Source organism: Camarhynchus parvulus, chromosome Z (genome assembly GCF_901933205.1).
Source record: "Camarhynchus parvulus chromosome Z, STF_HiC, whole genome shotgun sequence".
Lineage (NCBI taxonomy): Eukaryota > Metazoa > Chordata > Aves > Passeriformes > Thraupidae > Camarhynchus > Camarhynchus parvulus.
In genome coordinates this window covers 62108372-62130128 of record NC_044601.1, presented here as the reverse complement: position 1 = coordinate 62130128, position 21757 = coordinate 62108372, and the positions used below count along the sequence as shown (strand labels likewise).

The 21757-nt window shown below is 40.0% G+C and overlaps 1 protein-coding gene across 2 annotated transcripts in view; it reads left to right on the top strand.

Moving 5' to 3' along the window:
* Nucleotides 1-21757, top strand: part of DNAI1 (dynein axonemal intermediate chain 1) — a 137164-nt gene that overhangs the window by 13698 nt on the left and 101709 nt on the right. For both annotated transcript variants that reach the window (XM_030968793.1, XM_030968791.1), the window contains exons 3-12: nucleotides 324-413; nucleotides 1301-1381; nucleotides 3140-3266; nucleotides 4639-4739; nucleotides 5536-5715; nucleotides 7426-7485; nucleotides 9552-9686; nucleotides 16993-17080; nucleotides 17815-17932; nucleotides 20144-20187. In XM_030968793.1, coding sequence (XP_030824653.1) covers nucleotides 324-413; nucleotides 1301-1381; nucleotides 3140-3266; nucleotides 4639-4739; nucleotides 5536-5715; nucleotides 7426-7485; nucleotides 9552-9686; nucleotides 16993-17080; nucleotides 17815-17932; nucleotides 20144-20187 — 1024 coding nt within the window. The remainder of the gene's footprint in view (nucleotides 1-323; nucleotides 414-1300; nucleotides 1382-3139; nucleotides 3267-4638; nucleotides 4740-5535; nucleotides 5716-7425; nucleotides 7486-9551; nucleotides 9687-16992; nucleotides 17081-17814; nucleotides 17933-20143; nucleotides 20188-21757) is intronic.

Here is a 21757-nt window from a genome sequence, read left to right as displayed (position 1 = left end):
AACAGAATTGCCAACTTTTAAACTGAGATTGAAGTGGAATCACTTGAGTTTTGTTATTGGAGTTAATCCAGTTTTGTGCCAGGGCAGGAATTATCTTCAGAGTGCAGCTCCTCCAACTCACTGAACTCCTGCTGGCAGGTGTAGCCATACGGAAATCTTCAGATTTTGGCCTGCCATTTGTGTTCTTCTGCTCTGCTCAAAGCAAAGATGGGTGGGAGAATGTTGTTTTTCTCTCTTTGCTCTGTGCCTCAAGAAGTGCTACTTTGGCAAGAAGCAAAACTGTCAGTCTTGTTGCATTTCTGAGCTTGTCGTTCCTGTTCTAGGATGAAGATGAGTTTCCTGAAACAGGAGAGGACGGGTCGACAGGAAGGGCTGCAGTCAGATCCCCGGATCAGCTGGAGCTGACTGAAGCTGTGAGTAAAGCAATGCCTCTCTTGTCTTGAGGTGTGTATGAAACTCCATAAGCAGAAGCCTACCCATCGGTTTAGGAGGAAATTCTGCAAGAGTGAAACTCCAGTACTTGCTGAATTACAGTGTCTGCAGTACCATATGAAACGGCATCAACAAGTAAACAGGGAGAATGTGCTATGAAACCCAGTTCTGGGCTTAAAGCACTGTAACTGGAGGTAATCCAAAAGCAAAAATGAGGCTGGGGCTTTGCTCAGTTAAGGAGGACCCAGAGCCAGTCCTGAGCTTTTCAGGTGCCTGTGTGCAATACACAGGACAGGAAAGTGTCCTACAATTTTATTGCTGTTTCTTCTGTTGGCTCAGTAGCATTGCAATTGGTCACCCTTCCAACTGCAGTTGTTTCTCTCTGCTCACTGCCTTATAAAACCCTAGCATTGTTCCCTGTCCTTAAACTATCACTGGACAGGGAAGCTTTGTGTATGTCCTCCAACTCAGGCACTAAAAATAGTCAGCAATATTTTTTTTTGTTCACAGTGGTCAATCCTAAAAGTACTGCTACTGAGCTTATTGTATATTTTTGGACAGTGTAAATTTTAAAGACACGAGTTGTCTGTCTCACCCTATAGAATGCAGTTAGCATTTTTCAAGTGATACCATATCTTAGATAAGAATTAAAATCAAGAAAGCCCATTGAAATACTGTAGTAGGAAGCAGGATGACTGTTCTGGATTCCACTCTGAGGCAGGTTGGCCCCAAACACTGTTCTTGTGGTGGCATTGGCTGTATATGTGGTATCTGCAGTGAACTGAGCATAAACATGGTGATGTTATTGCTGTACATTGTATTAGTAGTGAAGTTTTATTTACAGTACCATTTTGTTTCCATTCCAAAGGAATTAAAACAGGAAATTATACGTACCTTGTCAGCTGATAATCCCCATGTTCCCCGAGATATTGTCAGATTCAACTTTAAAGTAAGTGTGACATGACATATAAAACTGTAATTTTTTGCAATTAATTGGTTTTGTGTTTTCCTTTGGTTTATAACCAGGTAAATTTTCTTTTAATGCAGCTACATTTTATTACATATTTACTGCCAATGGTTCTTAAAGGGTTTTTGTAGAGGGTAAAAGTCTAAAAGCATTGATTCATTTATTTAGAAGTAGGATATCATAATTACGGTACAAGATCTGTCAGTGAAGGTAATAATTGCACCTAATCTCATGTAGTTACTTTTCCCATTCTTTGGTGGTTAAAGGACAAAAGGCAAAGTTTTTCTCAGTCTGTAAGAATTATGTCTCAGTATCCCCACTTGAAGATTGAATTGTAGGAGAGCTCAGAAATTTATTTTGTGAAATCAATGACCAGCTTTATTCATGATGAGTAGGAGTGAGCAACAGACAGCCAGAAAATATCCAAGAGTCGCACCTTCACTTTTATATGTGCAGGGCACACACTGTGTTACCCTGTAGCAGCCTTCTGCCACTACCATATACAGCCACCAAGACAGTAGGGACGTAGGGAGGGTGGGTGATGGCTTTGCCCTGAATCAAAGGGCATGAAGACAGCTCCTCCAACTCTGGCATTGAATTATTCCCAGATTTAGAGGGGTGTCGTGGTTTAATCCCAGCTGGCTGTTAAGCCCCACCATTCACTCTATCTCCCATGGTAGGACAGAGAAGAGAATCAGAGGAGTAGAAGTGAGAAAACTCATGGGTTGAGTTAGAGACAGTTTAATAGGGAAAGCAAAAGCTGTACAAAGCTAAACAAGGAATTAGTTCACTACCTGAGGCAGATGTTCAGCAATCCCTAGGAAATAGGGCTCCATGTCACTTAATGGTTACTTGGTAGGATACACACCATCATTCCAAACATCCCCTCCCCTCATTCTTATTCTTCCCCCCAGCATTCTTTTCCCCCCAGATTTATTTGCTAAGCATTCCATATGGTATGGAATATCCTTGGAGTCAGATGGGTGAGTTAGTGATGAGGTAAGGTGGGGAACAGAACTGTGCAAGTGCTGCTGAGCAATAACCAAAACATCCCTGTGTTATCAGCACTGTTTTCAGCACAAATCCAAAATACAGCCCCAAAATACAGTAGCTACTGTAAAGAATATTATCCCTGTCAAAACCAACACCTAAGAGAAGAGAAAACCAAGCAAAATATTCCCATGTCTGTCTCACCTCTGTGCTACTGTACTTGTTTGACCAACCATCGCAAGATTCCAGAGAAAGGAAATCAGTCTTGTGGAATAAAAAAAAAGCTCTTCTCTTCCATTTGGAGCTGAAGCTTTCCTTGTTTATAGTATATAGACAGGTGATCAGTAATCCATATCTTCAGATTCTCCACAATGACTGAAGTGAGCTCAGTAGTGTGCTGTGATTGACATAGTAAGCAAATCAAAGTAAGTGAACTATTGAAGCATCTGTGTTCTTTGGTGGCTTCTGTTTGCTTTTAGGTGCAGTTAAAAACTAAATTATAGGGATTAAGCTGTTCTTTACTCTGAAGATTGTGAGGCACTGGAGCAGTTGCCCAGAAAAATTATGGATTCTGCAGCCCTGGGAGTGTTCAAAGCCAATTTGGATGGGGCTTTAAGCAACCTGGGCTAGGGGAAGGTGTCCTTGCCCAAGGCAGGGACGTTTCAACAAGATGTTCTTTAAGATCCCTTCCAGCCAAAACCATTCCAGGATTCTATGATTCTATGATTTTGTTGGGTTTTACTTTTGTAGGAACGAGCATACAAGCTAGTGGACGATATGGATCATACAGCTGTTCACTTCACTTTGAATGGATATTTGATACACAAAGATTCAGATGAAGGCAGACGCCAGAGTATCAGATCATGCGCTGAAGCAGGTAGCTTTATTGTCTGATACCACGATAATTTTCAGATAGGCACTAGTTCCTCTTATTCAACATGATGGAATGATCATGCTGCATTACCACAGAATTAAACTGCTCCTACTTGGGCTTGCCTGCCTTTTGGCAATCAAATTTAGAAAAGTAACCAGCCAGGTGTTTGTTGCAGTCTAGAAAATAGTGTGTGGTTTTTTGAGTCATTTGAATGCTAACACTGAAATTTTCCAAGTTACTTAGTGTCTTTTAAACATCTTTCACTACCATTAGCTGGACATACATGTCTAAACTACCTAGCCTATTTTGAAAGTTATTTAAAGTATTAAAGCAGAAATATTTGGAATCTGGGTGATTTTTCAGGAAACTATCACATGCATGACCAATTCTTGAATTCTTACCAAGACATATACTTTCAGACGATGTGAGATACAAAACCCTGAACTACTTGGACCTTTGATCTGAGCTACTAACACTCTTAAGTGTTCAGACAAAAAGATGCATTAACCAGATACTGAAAGCTCTGTAGTTAGTAAAGAGTTCTAGATTTGAATTTTCAGCAGGGAATTATGTACTGGCTAGTGATTTTATTGTATTTCTGCTGTTTGTGAAGGGAGAATTTCTGTCACAATGAGTGTTCTGTCAAAGTGGTAACTGCAGGCACAATGATAACACTGGGTAAACTCCTGAGAATAGTTTTTGCTTGGAGCTTCTGAGGGTCAGTGCCTCCTTTATTTTACATTTAACAAACTATGTATGATGATTTGAAGTGGGGCAAAGTGTTTAATGGGATCTTCAATGCCATGAAATCATGGATTTTTGGCAGTGCTTTTCATAGATTCCAAACCAATTAGTTTCAAGTGGCTCTATGCTAGCATGGCTACACAGTCAAGGCTATGATTGGAATGTAGACATCCATCATTGTCAAACAAGACTAGTATATTAATTTTTATCCATATAAATAAGAACAACCACGTTATAACTTCTGTGTGCCTTGAAAACATTCTTAGTAGTTGTACAAACTGCAGAAAATTCTGGAGGATAGAAAGGTCTGGAGCTGAAGCGATACCCAGAATCAGAGTTACTCAGATCAAAAGGGTTACAGAAGTTTGCTCTGAGTTAAAACATTTATTTTTTTATTTCAGTTAATCCAGAAGTACTGCAGATGAATTCTAGAAATACTCTAGTGACCTTTTGTGGCTTTGAGCAAACAATTGTTCTCTAAAGTGGGGAGTTGTTACTGTGTTGTCTAGTGATACAGCATTAGGGAAGGGTACATACATACATCTATGCTCCAGAAGACAGAGTATCTGTAGAATATTGGATAAGATGTCCTGTTATTCTGGGCTCATTCATGTGTCCTTTCTGTCATCAGAAGAGACTCCTGCTGAGGAGGAAAAGGCTCCTGTGGAGGCTGCCACTGAGCCAACTGAAGAGGCAGAGACTAAAGATGAAGAACCCACAGAAGGAGCTGAGGTAATTCTCTATAGCCAGCTAAGAGCTGTCCATTTTACTTTTAGTATTAGCTTTTAAATTACATTACTATAAAATGGGTTTGCTTCTGTGATTGATTATTTTATGTCTGAGATGTCAGTACTGTAGGTGAGAACCTCCAGGTTCTCCTGGGCAGCTGTGGTCCTGCTGCCATTTTTCAGATGTAGAAGGTGAACAAGGAGATCATACCAGATCTGTCTTTATCCAGATATTATATCAAAATAAAGTATGATCTCCTGGGATCTAGAATCTTCCTGGACAGTATGACCAGTGGTGAAAAACAAAAATCTGGAGAAGTGATTTAGACATAGCTGAATGAATGAAGTAGTGGCTTGATTTAAAGGCTGATAGGAAAGGAGTAGCCTGTGAATGTCTGTTCTTGTCCACAGGGTGTCAGAACCCACAGTGTCAGAGTTTCAGGTGAAACTCGTTGTCTAGCAAGGAAATGAAAACACAGGGTAATGGGACTCTAACAAAATCTTGGGGTCCCTGAGTCCATTTTACCAAAGGCAACTGTGCTATATTATCTCTCTCATGTCAGGTGTCTCTCTTATATCAGGTTTTAAAGTCATTTCAGTCCCTGAATGTATATATTCCCATTTAGATATAATTTCAGAATGCCATTGATCTGAGTGCTGGAAGTCTCCTAATTTGCATCTTAAATATTTAATCTTCAGTTACAGTCTCCTTCACTAGGCAGCAGAAACCAGCAGTCTGAGAAGAAGAAAGGAGATGACTGATTCTCTCAGGGTGAAGTCACTGCTGTTTTTTCTTGCAGGCTGAAGGAGAGGGCGAGGGAGAGGGAGGAGAAGAAGGAGGGGGAGAAGGGGAACAAGAAGCTGAAGCAGCTGAGGCAGCAGAGGAAGAGCCTCCCCCCCAAAAACCGCCAGAAAGGAAGCTTGCAAACCAGTTCAACTTCATAGAGAGAGGTTCAACTACATACCAATATCCTCTGCGGGTATGTTGCTGTTTCCTTCAGTGTCTTGGAGGATCTTTCCTTTGGGAGGGCATGTAGATCACCTGTGTTTGTATCATATCCTGTGATCTATGTGTACTACTAGGAAAAAAGGTATAATGGTTGTACTGTTGTAAAACATTTGGTGTAGTGACAGTGGTGACTGAAAATTTCTTGCCTCATGAACTCTTGGACAGCCTATGAAAAGTTTTGATGCTACTGTAAAATCTTAAGCCTCTACTTGGACATATTTTTCAAGTCTGTTTTCTCATCTGAAAATGTACAGAGTAACGTTAGGGTAGCAGCCAAATACTTGGAATGTGTGAAAGCAATTTCTCTTTGTCACTGTGTACTTTTATGGTTTTGTACCTCAATTCTTATTAATGGAGGAGATATAATAGATAAGATATAATCTCCGTATATTAAAAGGACAAATGTGTTTGGGCTTGTATTAAGCATGAATACTAGAGTAACAAACTTATGTAAGTGTGACAAATCTGTACTTGTACATGGTACATCTCCCTCCTGCTCTGCATGCACTTTCCAATAAGTACAGACCCAAACCCTTATATTCCTTCCCTAAGCTTTGTGCTGAACCTACAGCCGTACCCTGTGAGCATGTTTTCATGGGGCCTTCTGACTGAGCAATCCTGGTGATGTTGGCTCCTGACAGAGTGCTCAAAAAGGAGTTTCCTACACCAGGTATACAAGTTTCAGAGAGAAAATTCTTTTGTTTTCCTTGTTACAATTGGAGTGTATATTTCCCCAAAGAGCCTGTCTGTTGTCTTACAGCCATTACACCTAGGGTTAGATGTCTTTACATGTGAAGGACTCAGAGAGATATATGAGTTACTGTGCTGCTGGAGACAGATCTCAGGAGAGTTTGTCCAGCAGTGGGGTGCTTGCTATGCAGTTTGAACTTAGATTCTGCATCTTTCAAAAATCGCAGTGGAAGCCATGGAATTTCTTATTTCTTTGTTCCCAGATCTGAATTTTCTTTTCTTCCCAATGATTTTATTGGGAGAAGCTTGTGTGTCTGTGTAGGATTCTGCCTTTGAAAGCAGAATATAGACCTTAAATAGCTGCATACTTCTATGTGCTGTACTGGATGTGCAGTTTCCACCTCTGAGATGTCTTCATTTCAGAGGTCAGTGAAATGCCACAGGCAGCTTCTTAAAATTTTTCTGACACAACCGTTTTTTGAAAGAAGGTGCTGTTCTTTTAAAGGGAATCTTTCATAGAAATATATTAATTTATTTCAGAATGTTGATGTAAGGATGGTAAAAATATTATTTCAGTAGCATCAGATGAATTGACTCTGTTCAATTCTTTTGTTCTGATTGTTGTATCCAGCTGGCTTTTTAATATATAAGACAAAACTTTTCAAATTTGGTAGGATGTCATAACTGGTGCCAGAATTGGTACCAGAACATTTCAAATAATAGAGGTGAAAAAAACCCATTTGAATTCCTTCAAAATTAACTGCTGAAATATTTGAAGTATCTGGGAAAAAATCAGAAGGTCTTGTGAACATTCTTTTGTCCCACAACAAAGTCTTTTTATAGTTGCACGATCACCAACAGTGTTGTACATTGCCCTAGGAGTCATTTGGATATCAAGTTATTAATGCAGACTGTTTTCACAACTAGACTGTGGTACTGCAGAATGCTTCAATGCTGAGATTATACTTATTTTAACTTTTTCTTTTTTCAGGAAAAGGGGTTGCAAACTGACCCTGCACCTTTTGAAACTTTCTCAGACAATGTTAACCTGGTAAATCTATATCTATATCTATCTCCTTTTTATCTTTAAAGTTGTTTTAGACTATATTTTGGAAATTGAGGTGTGAGAAAGTTAAAACCGAATTATTGTGTTTGCATTCCTTGCAGTAGAATGAATTCCTTTGCTGTGGCTTTGGTCTCCCATTTGACTCTGACAGCAAACTAGTATGACCCTCTTTTCTGCCTTAATGGGTGAACTTGCTCATGGTTTATATTTCTAAGGTTAAGTGTCTCCATTTAGATGCTTTTCACTGGTTTATTTTTTGCCAGCCACCCTGACCCGTCTGCTTTAGAGAGTCTTAAGGGAGTGGGAACGGGGAAACCACAGGGTGAGAAGAGTTTTGGATTCAGCAAGAGGTGGGCTGCAGGCTGCAGGGTACTGGCTCATCTAGGGACATAGCTCTCTCTTGGAGTATTGTTAGGAATTTGGCATATGCAGCACTTGGGTTTATACTCTGACTAGGTTTAGCACTATGCAAAAACAGGTTTCTAAAGCCTGAAGCTGAACCAAGTGAGAACTACAGCAAAATGAACTGTTTCAAGAGACTTAACTCTGCTTTATGTAGCAGAAATGTGCCTATCTATTCATGATGAAAGGCTCTGTAGCTTTTTCTGCATACCTTAAAAATGTAAAATAAACTATATTGGATGAAATTTCACACAAGAAATATATTACATCTTTCAGTGAGAAGGGAATCAGCCAGTTCTGCTGATTAATTCTCAGATATTTGTAAAATGTAATTGTGTTTGCAACAGATATAAACATTGTTTCAAATTAGTCTATCAAACTGGTATTGAGAACGCCTTTTGGGTACTAGTGAGTAGAGGAACGGGAGAAGACTCTGTTACATAATGGCAGCAATTTAAAAAATGCTGGTATAGGAAAATGATAGGAAGGGGAGTAGAAGTATCTCTGTCAGGTTAAAAACAGTAATCTATTCTGTTCCTGAACCTGAAATTACAGAGTAATTGGGTTGAGATCTTCCTTCCCTCCAGTTGGAGTTTTCTTTCATTTTTTCCTTACAGTGAGATGCCCTGAGACTTAGAACAGAGATCTTTAAGATAATTAGCCTCTAAGATTTTGCATTAAATGTTTGAAAGCTAAGAGGAAAGGTTTTCCTTTGATTTCTTTTTATATTGTTGAAATTTTCAGTGCGTCTAAAATAGTATTTTTATATAAACTCTTTTTTCCCCTCAGCTCTTTTTCCTTTGTGTTCTTCCTTATGTTCCCAATCTCCTATTCCAAACTTTTCTGTTCTACTCCTTCTCATACTTGTCTCATCTTCTTTGTCCTTTCCCCGATGTTTGGAACATCTTTCCATCTTATTTCTGCAAATTTACAACACAATACAGTTGTTTGGTTTTTTTTTTTCCTAATGTGTTCTGGTACCTTTATTTCAATGTTCTAGTCTATAGTCTATATTTGAATCATATTCCCTATCCTAAGCTAATGTGTCAGATTGCCTTTTGTTTTGTCCTGAAAGAAATATACTGGCCTCAGATACAATACTAGGATTTCAATACTAATGAATAATTCTTAAGAGAAGTTACTTTTGGATCTACTCAAGTAAGACATGTGTGGCATGTGGCATAGCAGAAGATGTAAAACTGCTCTCAGTTTCCATTTGATCATATGCTTCAGAGTTGGAGTCCAAATTTAAATTGTGTTAAACTTCTACAATTTAATTTTCCAACACCACATGACAAATGTCATAAAGCAAATGTTTAATGCATGTTTCCTGTTAAACACTGGTAAATTAGCCAAACACAAAGTCCTGCAAAAATAAAGGTACAGACAGAGTCAAATAAGCAAGTAGAGTGTTGGAGGAAAGAAATTGTTAAGAATGCTGTAATGTTCTTAAAATAAGACATGCTCCATCATTCTTGAAAAATCCTGGACCTTTAGTCTTCACTTTTTGTGTAAGAAGACAGATGTTGAGCTAATTCCAGAACAGTTGAACTGTTGTGATGACTATCATATTTTTTGTGATGGTGTAGTTGGCTGTTCTCAGGAATATGATCAGGTCTTGATAAATACTGCCTCTGTCTGTCTCTCAGTGGTTTATCTATGATTCCTATGTGGAGGAACTTGAGAGAATGGAAAAGGCAAAAGAGAAAGAAAAAGCAAAACCTGTGGCAGTAAAGAAAGAAGATCAGAAAACTGGAAGAAAGTTATCCGTTGTGGAGCTACCGGTATGTTTCACAATGTGGGGAAAGTGCTTGTTCAAAGTGCTGGTGGGTGCATCTGTAGAGCAAGTAAAAAGTAAAAGTCGAAGTAAATCATGTTGGCTGTGTAGCTTGTTGTCTTAGTAGGCAAAAAACACCTTTAGGAAATGCAAAAGTTAGTTTTTGCTAGAAATTGAATTCCCAAAACAGAATTCCTGTTGTGCTGTATAAAACAGGATTTTGATTTTGCATAATCTTATTTTCAAACCAGATTTCCAAGTGAGATATATAGCTCTTGGTTTTTGTGCACTGTGTTTGTTTCACATTTTTGATTATTATGTGAGAGATAAAACAATGAAATAGGTAGAAACACCCTGTCATTTTTCAAAGAGTTGTAAGGGGTGACGGTTTTACATACAATGTTTCAATCTGAAGGGCACTGAGATTTATGATTCTTTCAAAATACAGCACTGTAGTAAAACACTTCTCACTATTTTTTAATTTTTAATGATTTTATAGAATTACAATTTATAAATTTTCTAATTATAGATACCTAAGTGGCATGCTTCTCAGAATATCAGGTGTCCCAACACATGCCATGCCCTGACCTGATGCTGTGACCTTGCTGTGAGGGTGATACTGACTCCTAATCCAGATTCAGGAGTAACCTAGGAGTGCCTTGTGGGAACGACAGTTCATTCTATCGAAGTGACAGTATCCCTGTCTTAAAAATATGATCCCACTTCAAACATGGAGCATATGATATATAGGACAATATGGAAACCCTGAAAGATCTTCTTCATGTTCCAAAATGTTTTCAAGGGGTTCAGGAAGTTTGTATTACAGTTTAACTGGCTGGTTCTTTCTTCCCCAGTCTAAGGTAAACAATTTAGAAGGCAAACTGAAATAATTTCTTAAATGACTGGGGCAAGATACCCTGATAATTATAATACAGGATCATGGAAATCAGTTCATAACTTTCTCCTAGAATAGGTGTGGACATATCAACATATAGATACAGATATACTTATAGATATAGATATAGATATAGATAGATGATAGATAGATAGATAGATAGATAGATAGATAGATAGATAGATAGATAGATAGATAGATAGATATGTGTGTATATATATGTGTGTGTGTGTGTGTGTGTGTGTGTGTGTGTGTGTGTGTGTGTGTTTAATAAGAACTGACTCCTGAAACTGGCTTTAGCTCTTTCCTACCATATGGCCAATACAACTGCAGAGGATTTGGCTGGTTTAGCCACGAGGCAGCACAGTGCCAGCATAAACCTTACAGTATAAAGAGACCAGGAACGTGTTCTGATAGGCTTCTTCCTGTGAAGTGTGCCATGGAAATTCACAGTCCTTTTGAAAACCAGTGAACCTTTCACCTGTGTGTATTTTGGAGAATTAAGCCTCAAGTCAACATTGCAATTACAGGCTTAAAGGGTGGTGCTAAAAGCTAAATGAAAATAAAGTGAAACCATATTGTAGAGCACCTGCTGCCCGCTCTGCTGACAACGGTGGGAAATTGAAATCCAGTCACTCATGCTATCTGTCCCTTTGGTGTTTTGCTTTTCACACTTAACACATTCCAGGGCGCTTGAAGGGAAACCAAAAAGTCAATGCACTCAATAAGTGAAAGGAAAATCTTCTTTATACAGAGCTAGTGTCCCAAACTGAGATCCTCTGTGAGGCTGATCAACCAACCTGAAGTGTATGAAAAACCTGATGAATTCTTCACTCATTAACTGGGAAAAATGCAACCTGAAGAACTCCAAGGCTCAAATCAGACTTAAAACAGTCATTATGTCTGCTCAGATGTAGGTATATGGAAATTAAAGGCTGATGGCATCAGAATCTGTATTTCTGGCCTCAAGTCAGCAAATGGAGAAGTAGGTTTTGTGGAGCTGCTAACTCACATATTACATATGTTACACCATGCTAATTAAAACGGAGCTTTTCCAGCTGAGTGCTTTTTAAGGCCAAACTGTGCTTGGTCATTGCTGAAGGGAACTGTGGAACATCAAGCAGGAGACATGGCTGATCTGGATCAAGCTGCAATGGCCAGAAGCCACAATTAATTTCCACCATTGTTTTGGTCAGGCTAGGTATTAGCAAGAAAAATTATGATAGCTACTGAGATAGCACCAGATTTAACCCAAGGGAAAGAAGAAGATAAAATGAGCGGCTATTACCACAGGTGGGTCTCTCATGGAAGCTGTAGCTACGGTAGGAGGCCATGAAAGAGAAGATCCAAGAACTAGAGCCACAGCTGGAGATGATGGTAGGAGTTAGATGAGGATTTAAAAATGTAGCGAATGAAAAGAGAGAGAAAACAGTACTGGTACTGAATAAGAGGTCAAAGGAGTGCATGACTGGAAAAGCAGAGAAGAAAAGAGGGGAGGGGAAGGGACGAGAGGAGAGCCTTGGCAGTTCTTGACAGAAGCTTCTCGCTAGGGGAAGAGAAGTAAAATGAAGCTATGCATTGCAGCTTTTTTGCTAGGAAAAGCAGGAAAGACACGGTTTAGCAAAACAGACAACAGAGGCAACCAACAGGAAAGGAAGGGAGATAACCAAGAATTTCAACAGAAGGAAGGATGAGGATTTTATAAAGAAGATGTGTGAGGGAATAGAAGTTGGAATAATAGAAAAGTATTTACCTGGAGACTGTAATGAAGAACTCCTAGAAATGTCTCCATGTGCCTCTCACTCTAATGGAACTAGAGGGGAAAGAGTGTGCTACATTGAATAACAGTGATACAACTTTTGGAATTTTTCCTCAGTATTTAGTCAAGGCAGTACACAGACCATGGGTAACACAGAATACCAAAGTGGAATGATATTAAATTTTCTGAGCTGAAAATATCTGGAAGCAGAGATAACTAGACAGAAGTGTTGTATCTGCCTGTCCTGCTCTTTCTGTTCCTGTACCATCTGTTTATGGCTCTGATTACAGGGAGGATACTCAATGATCTTAAAGGTCTTTTTCAACCCAAATGATTCTGTGATTCCACAGTTCTGACCCAGAGACATGATGGTCTGATCCATAACCATCCTTATGTTCTTGAATGAACTTGGAAATGACAGTATTTGAGGCAGAAGCAAAATGCAAAGAGTTTAATGCAGTTGGTGCAGGCTTGCTCCTCTCACCCTTAGATGGCAAGGTATGAAAACACAAGTCTGGCATTAAGGATTTTGAATGAATCTATGCAAAGAAGGGTGGAGCAATGTGATTAGACCATAACAAGGACACATATGCAAGAGAGGTAAAAACAATACCATTAGTCTGACCTTACCAGCACATGAGGCAACAGAATTAATGAGGAGGAAAAAATTACAGAACAGGGATTAAACATGAAATGGAATAAAATAGCAGATATTTACTAAAGATAGGCTGTGTCCAAATAATCTCATCTCTTTCTTTAATGAAAAGCAAGTTGTGTTTTCCTTGAACAGGCAAAGTAGAGGAAAGGTAATCTAGCTGGAATTCTGTTTAGCAATAGCAAAACTATTGCTATAGTGCCATTAGGCAATTATTAGATAGACCAGAAAAGTTGTTATTACAGCTTGGGAGGGACTGGTGGAGTGGAAGATTTCATTTTGGAGTATCAAAACAATCTTTGGTAAGGAGCAGGTTTATAGTCTGTAATGACAGGGAGAAACATGAGTGTGTCTCTCCAGCAACTCCATGTTGGTTGGGGACTGTGATGTGGCTATGAGACAAGTCCAGTGCTGGAATTTACCCTGTGATGAGTAGCAGAGAAGATATTAAGTTATGTAAGGTGACCTGATACCTTTTCAGGAGTAGGCAGGGATATGTGGTTTTGATCATCACTTTTCAATTATTGCAAAACTACACAGATATGGAAAATATCATAGGAAATCGAAAGCTTGAATTTACAACACTAGAAAATCTTAGCATGTTTATCTGTTAATGCAAAGGTAGGTAGGGACTCTGATTTGGATAACAGAGAGAGAAAGAGAATTACTAAGAAGAGGAGAGTGTCAACAGAAATACTGATGATGTCAACCAATTAGGAATATAAAAATTAAAATATAAATTAAATTAATTAAAATAGGAAATCAAAGCAGGAACTTTCTGCAGTGGGAGGTGGTTGATATTGTCATAAGAAGTCCAAACAAAATTAATATTTAACGGAGAAATGTGCATTCCTGAATTATGTGAGGTTCTGTCTCACTTGTCTATCTCACAATAACATTATCCCTGTCTGAGATGTGCCTGGTGAGACAGCCCACAGGGTCAAAATAGCACTTGGAAGCTCTCGGATGATGGCTACTATCACTTTTCATGTAACAGGTGAATTTAGAATTCAATTAACTTTCACATTATTGTTCACCTGTTCCTGGTCATCCTGAAGAGTGCAAGAGTTGTTACCAACTCCCCTGTCTTCAATGTTCTGTTTGCAGTTTATCAGAATTAAAAGCAAAGAGTGAAAATGAAGAGATGAGTACAGTTATGGAATTTAATAACTGCTTGACCTGATATCAGCTAGGGGACTTTATTTAGGATTTACAGTTGGTGTATGCATTCAGGTGTTGGCTGGGCAACAGTGACAACAGCCCTGTACTGTGCTTCTTTCTTTGCAAACCAGATGCTCTTCTAGTCACAGTACATACACTGCTAGAGGTATGAGTGGATATTGCACTGATTTCAGGGTGGGGTTTGTCTCATGGATGTGCAGTTACACACCAGTAGAAGCTTTTTTTCATGCTTCAGTTTGTGGGAGTCACACATTGCAACTGGCCAGCAGCTGAGAGGCAAGTAGGAGGCAGTTAGTGATAAGGAATTACAGAGGAAGACCAAGCCCTTTTTTCTGAAGTATTAGCCCATTTTCCATTTTACGTATGATTCAATTAACAATATTGCTGTTCTAAAAATAACTTATGCACAGAAATAAACAAAGCAAACCTGGTATCCTATGAGCTCTCCTTGCATTTGGCTAGCTAGATCAGAATTGGCCTAAGGTGGAAAAATGTGTTTCAAAAATAATTTTTTTTAAAGAAGGAGAAATTAGGCCTAGCACTTCCTCTGAATATTTATTTCAGCAGCATACAGAATAAATAAAATCCAAAACAGGATACGATACAAAGATAAAATAACTTACTCTCATCCACTTATAATGTCAAAAATGTAGTCATAGGTGTGTTGTTAACAGGATAGCTACCTGACAGAAAAGCTGACTTAAAACTTTTTGTATTCATGGGTTTCCTGAGAGTTTCATGAGAGTTTCCTCCTTTGCAGGAAAAAAAAAACCCAACTGAATAATATATTGTTTCTGCATTTACAAGGTTGTTGGTTTTTTGTTTTATTTCTTTTAAATTTTTAGCCTGCTTTTCACTGACACTCCCCAAAAATAAAATTTGTGAAATCATATCATAAATTAATATAATGATTTGGATGGGAAGGGACCTTAGAGATCATCTCATTCTGACCACTATACCATTGGCAGGAACACCTTCCTCTGGACCAGGTTGCACAAAGCCCTGTCCAACCCGGCCTTGAACACTTCCAGGGCTGGGACATCCACAGCTTCTCTGGACAACCTGTGCCAGTGCCTCAACACACTCACAGTACAGAATTTTTTCCCTAATATTTGATCCAAATCTACCCTCTTTCATTTTAAGACAGGTGTTCCTCACCCTGTCACTATACTTCCTGATGAGTAGTCCTTCCCTGTATTTCCTGTAGGTTCTCTTTAGGGACTGGAAAGTGCTTTAGGGTCTCCTCAGAGCCTTCTCTTCTCCAGGCTGAACAACCCCAATTCTCTCAGCCTATCTCCATAGAAGAGCGGCTCCAGGCCCTGATCATATTCATGGCCTCTTCTGGACTCACTCCAGCAGTTCTATGTCATTCCCTGTCATTCTGGGAGCCCAGAGCTGGATGCTCCAGGTGGGTCTCACCAGAGTGGAGCAGTGGGGCAGAATCCCCTGCCTTGATCTGCTGCCTTTCTCTGAACTTGGTTTCAAGTTCTACTTAATTTTTTTCTAGAAAAAGAGGACTGCACACATTACTGGAGGTGTAAGCAAACCATAGATTTATAGAAAATGCAACAGTTTATAGAATTTTTTTTCTGTTTTGTCCCCTCATCGCTGTGCAGCCCTATTAATTTTGTGCTGTTTGAGATTCAATCTCCTTTGAGTCTCTGCAGAGCCCAGGAAAGAAACAGAGGGACAGACATAATCTGAGGTCATGTGCCTGGTTCTGACTGTGACTGTGTGGTGCAGTTTGGTCAACCCAGTTCACTTTTTCTTTTCATATTCAGGGCACTCTCTGAGCTGTGTCAAGGATGGCATGTTTCTTCCCAGTGTTGTCACTATGAAGGAAATCTTACTGTGCTGGCAGCCATCAGTTCATAGAAGGGGCTTGAAGATTAAAGGCTTTGAAACACTGGTGGGGCTTTGTGGCAGCAGTAGTGGATGGGGATTCAGGTACTTGGAGCAGCAAGCTCTCAGAGCACTATGTATATGCCTTGGCATTCTGACATCATTGCACAGAGCTGTGATATCATACTTATATGGTCAGCACTGTGGACTTCAAGCTTTGTCCTTCCCACTGCTAGCACCCAGGCTTCTTGTCCTTCTTTCTAGTTAGTCCAGTTTGGATTTCACTAATGGTCGCACATACACACACAGAGATATAGAGAGCACACTCACAAAAAATAGTTGAGAATGGAGTTTAGTAAGATATGGTGATCAGCCAGAGGGCTCTGTGAGATAAGCATATGAACCAGCCACCTGCTGACAGACAAACAGCCCCTGCTGGGCTCTCTTTTCTCTACTTGTCCATGGAGGTGTGAATGGATCAGGTTGGAATTAGCCAGTGCTTGACTGAAGGACTCCTAAATCCTGTGACATTTACTTAATGCATGAGACCTTAGAGCTCTCCAGGTAGAGATGAGAGAGTGCTCATGCATGACCAAACCCCTCTGATTTCATCACCAAATCTGATGAACTGTTACACAGTGAGATGGGGTAGGAATCATCTGTGTCCTTTTAGGTCATCCTGTCAGGAGTTATATTGAAAGACAAGACTCTTATCTACCTTTAGATGCAAGTACCAGTATTGTGCTAAATCAGGAACAAACACTGAAGTTACTGCAGCTCAGCTGTGGATGGCATCTTGCTAAATTTTTAATAAAGCAATTACATTTTTTCAAGTGCCTGTATCATTAGGTTCTGGTATGACACATTTCAAGCTAATCTGTATTCACGATCAAAGGACTCAGGTTTTTCAGTCACAAGAGGTCTGAGGCACCTGTAAACAGATAGGAAATATATTTTCTCTTCCTTTCTTTTCTCTTCAGCACATCGATTCTCTAAGCATGGTTGCAAGGGCTGCTAAAATAGCAGAACGGATGGTGAACCTGAACACCTATGATGACATTGCACAAGGTATGGCCCACTGAGAGGTGCTTCTAACTCAAGTATCAGTCCTGCAGATAAGTACCTACAGCCACAGCAAGGACAGGACAGGACAGAGTAGAAAAACAGAAGTGAAATGGGCAGGTTTAGGAACCTGCTGACTCACACAAGGCAAGTAGTACATCAGACCATGGGCATGCAAAGACCATGGCACATTAGCCCTGCTCTGAGCTGGCTGGGGACAGCAGGTCTGGTGAGCACTGCAGCACTTCCTTCCCTCAGCAGGTACTTCACTCCTGGATGCAGGTGCTAGTGACAGCAGCCACAGCAGAGCTGATCCCTGCTCACATACCAACCATGGCAACATGCTCAGTCTTGATGTCATTTTACAAAAGTAATTTTGCTGCATCTGCTCAGTTTCCTCCTGAAGAGCTGTGTCTAGCTCTGGGAGTGGCCTGAGGTCACATCTTACTCAGGGCTTCTATTTTTCTTGTTAATTCTTTGTCTGCTGATCATCAGTTTGATTTTTATTTTTCCGATGTGTGAGAGGGCTTGTTAAAATGCATTTAAAGGGCTGAGTTGCTGGTTTGGAGTCAGGACTGAAGAACTTAGACAGATTTTACACTAACAATTGAGTTGTGCAGAGGCTGTGAGGATAACAGATTGTCTTTTAAAGCTTCCCTGACATTGAACTGTGCTGATTTATTTCTGATTTATATACTGGGACCTTTCCTTGATTTTTTTTTGGTTTTTTGTTTGTTTAGATTTTAAATATTTTGAGGATGCATCTGATGAATACAGAGGCCAGAAAGGAACCCTCCTCCCACTCTGGAAGTTCCAGTATGAAAAAACCAAGAAACTTGCAGTTACTGCCCTCTCCTGGTAAGTCTCTTCATTCCAAACTTAATCTCGACTGTTGCGCAGGGGAGTGGAATGGAATGGAAAGGGGTCTTTACAACTTTACGTATGAGGCAGGGCTCATTTCTCTGGGAACACGGGTTTGATTTGTTACAGTTGGCTGCTTGGGCAGCACTGAAACGTGCCTGGTGCTTCTGGTTACAGAGAAGATTGTATAAGGCTTGTGCCCTTCAGCAGAAACTGAAGGCAGAGCAGATTCTGTGCAGCACTGGGGGAAAGTGAATGTGGTTAACAGGGCAAAGAAAAGTCCTTTCTTGGAAAAGCTGGGATAGTTGTGTCATATCCTTGAACAGTATACTGTAGGAATTGGCCCTGCATAGGACAGCCCCAAAAATCCAGCTGTGTACTTGAGTGCTGACCAAACACTTTTGCTCTGTCATGCTTGGTGCTGTGACCACCTCCCTGGGGAGCCTGTTCTTGTGCCCATCCACCCTCTGGGTGAAGAACCTTTTTATAAGATGAACGTAGCTCTTTCCTGGCGCAACTTGATGCCATTCCCTTGGCTTCTGTCACTGCTCATCATGGAGATCATGGAGGTCTGCCCCCTCTCCTCACAATGACATTTTGAGTGCAGTGAGGTCTCCCCTCAGTCTCAGGTCCTCCAGGCTGAGGAGACCAAGTGACCTGAGCCACTCCCCACACAAGGGCTTCCCCTTCAGACAAGAGAGGTATTTGTGTGTTGGGATCTTGCACAGTTCAGTGCGGTAGGCATTTGCCCTGCAGTCCATTTTCACATATTTTGGTCAGTCCAAAAATGATCACTGATACTTGCAAATCTACTCTCTTTTGTTCTGAGATATTATTGCTATGGTTATTACTGTGAAAAAAACCCACTTATCACCAACACAAATGAGTCTTTTCACTTATTAACATGCTTGATGCTCCTCAGAGCTGGCTTGGTTCATGCACTGAGCATGAGACCTACCTAGTCAGACCCTGCCCGGTGCTCCCCTGCAGTTAGGCCTCCTCTTGTTTGTGTGAGCACATTTGTGCCTTGACAAGGAGAATCTATGGAGAGACAGAGCAGGATTGCCATCTTCTGCCTTTCAAGCCACTGTGGTATTATGTAAGAGAGTATCACACATGCAGTTGTGTGAGAATTACAGATAGCAGTAAAAATGGGAAGGAAAATGTGGAGAAAAGGCATCTTTAATAGGTAGTTTATACTGCCATTAAATTTGTCTCCAGGGAATGATAAGAGAAAGATGACTCTGAAATTGGAAGAATTATTCCAAATTGCTTTATGGAATAAGCTTTTCTAATTCAATTTTTATTCTATCATTTTTAGCAGTGATGGTGCATTTAGTGAAAAGAACAAGAGCATTAGGATGCCTAGGTATTAGCCCAAATGAAAAAGGAGAAATGAAAAGAGAAGTAGGTTTATTTTATCAATTCACAGTAGCAATTCAGAGAAAATGCTCATAGATAATTTCTACATATGTTCATTTCATGGAATTGAATTCACAACACAGCCCTGGTTGTGCTGTGTGAGCTCAGGGATAACAACAGTATTGATCTTTGTCCCATGGAAATCCTACCTGCAGCAATCTACCACCCACAGAAGAGGTTGAAGAGAGAGTAGATGTTTTTCGAGTAAAGGGACTTTAGAAGACGTAGTAGATGGCTAATTGCTCATTGCCAGTATTTACCACAAGAAATACAATGTTCACCACCTGGGTCAGAAGGGAATTTCCCTTCCTGATTTGTGGTTGTGATCATGAATTTATGAACTGATAGCTGTCTCTGAAAGCATCTCTCATAATTTAATAAGAGATAGGGAAAGTGAGTTTATTGATTTAGAAACTCTAATTCTTGCCACTGAAAGATGGAAACCTATATATTCCTGCCTTTTTGCTTTCCTCAAAGATCTAATTTTTAAATGTAAACTTCCTACAATTATGAGATGGATAAGCCAAGAAGTGCTGGAGATTGACATGTCTGTCTTTTTATCTTTTTCATCTACTGTTTTGATCTTCTAATGTTCTGCTTTTTTGTGCATCGTGAGTTTGGATGAGTTACCAGCTTTATTAGTGCTATGGTCAAAGGGCAGAACCCTCAGACTGAGTGGAGTCCTGTGAGAATGAACTCTGAAGTTAATTTGTGAAACACTGTGTATTGCTGTGCAACTACATGGTTAATAATAAATGCCATCTTATATATGTTTTCTCATTACAGGAATCCAAAGTACAAGGACCTATTTGCAGTGGGGTATGGTTCTTGTAAGTATTAAATGCAAAAGAATCACTGAGAGATTTAAAATATTTAACAAGTGCTCTGAGATCAATTCAGACAATCCTCTGAGGCATGAATCGCATCTCATAGCAAGAACTCACTTAATTTCATAGCAATAAATTGAGATTTGACTCAATACAGGGATTAGGCCTTTCCATTCCATGACATGAACATTCAGAAATACATAGGCATAGACAGCAATTACTGTAGGACTAAACCAAATTTAAAACAGGATAATGTGATACATAATGGAATTGCTGAACTATTCTTTTTTCCTTTGTGGTCTGGAGAACAGAAATATGCATGATTTCTAGAGAGTTTAGATAGATCCATGGAGGACCAGTTTGCTGTTGGAGGGATAGACCACCTGATTCTGTAAATTGATAGCTGTGAGTTGCGGGGAGCTGAGTACATACAAGGGGACAGACCTATATTTGCTGACCTTCTCAATTTAAACAATTGCTACATGATTGTGTAAGATACTTGGCTAGACCAGCAACAGAAACCTTTGGTATCATCCCAAATATGTCTTTATTCTTATGTCTTTTTCTGTGCTCTGAGAATGGAACCAGATGGGTTGTCTTCATTTATGCTGGTAAGGAGTGTGCTCTGCTTGCAATATTGCAAAATTTCATTTTCCTTTTAAATTTACATTTTTCTTTTGACTTTCGCTCCATCTGAGTCTGGAAATGTTCTTGTTAGTTTGCCAAGATGCCTAAATTGGCCTGACACTTTTTAATTCAGCAGGCAGCAGCTATTCTGAAGAGCAGATTAGAATCAGCTTTTGGGGAAAAAAAAGCATGGTGTGAAGTGCTCAGGATGTCCTTGCCTTGTACAGCACAGCAAAATCTTATTGTTCTCAAATCCCTGTGCTGAGAGAGTGCAGGAATTTAGCAATGCCTTCCCACTGCCCTGCCAGCCAGGTGGCAGAGGAGGGATACAAGCTCAAGGAAGGTAATCTCCCTGCTTAACCTATTCCATAACCTATTCATTTAATTGTTTTAATTTCATACACTTTGTACTCTAGGCAAGACCAGTATGCTTTCTGGGTTGTGCAAAAGTATTAGTTAGTTCTACCAGGGTCCATTGTGCCAAAGTCAATACAGAGATGCAAAGGGAGGGAGACTCTAACTCAGTGGTTTGCCATTTAGGTGACAAGAGAGCCAGAAATCTTCTTACCCCATTTTTATAGACGACAGAGGGCATAGCTTGTTTCTACCTGCTGAAGGCAACTAACAGCTGAGTCTCTGGTCTCGACTCCCCCTTTAGTCAGCACGGAGAGATGAGCACATCCAGAGGCCATCCATCCTGATGTTCAAGGGAGGAGCTAAGTGGCTCTCTGGAAGGGGTGATCCCTCCTCACAAGTGAGCTGAGGCAGAGCACCTAGCTGGATTTATCTCACCTCACTTCAGTTGTCTCTTAAATGACTAAAGTGAGGTGAGATAAATCCAGCCCAGAGGAAATGATCTTATAGTCACACAACGACTGGGATATCTTTGGGTCTGCTGTGGCCATAATTACATCACCAGTCTTCTGAGCAGCAGGCATTTGGGAGC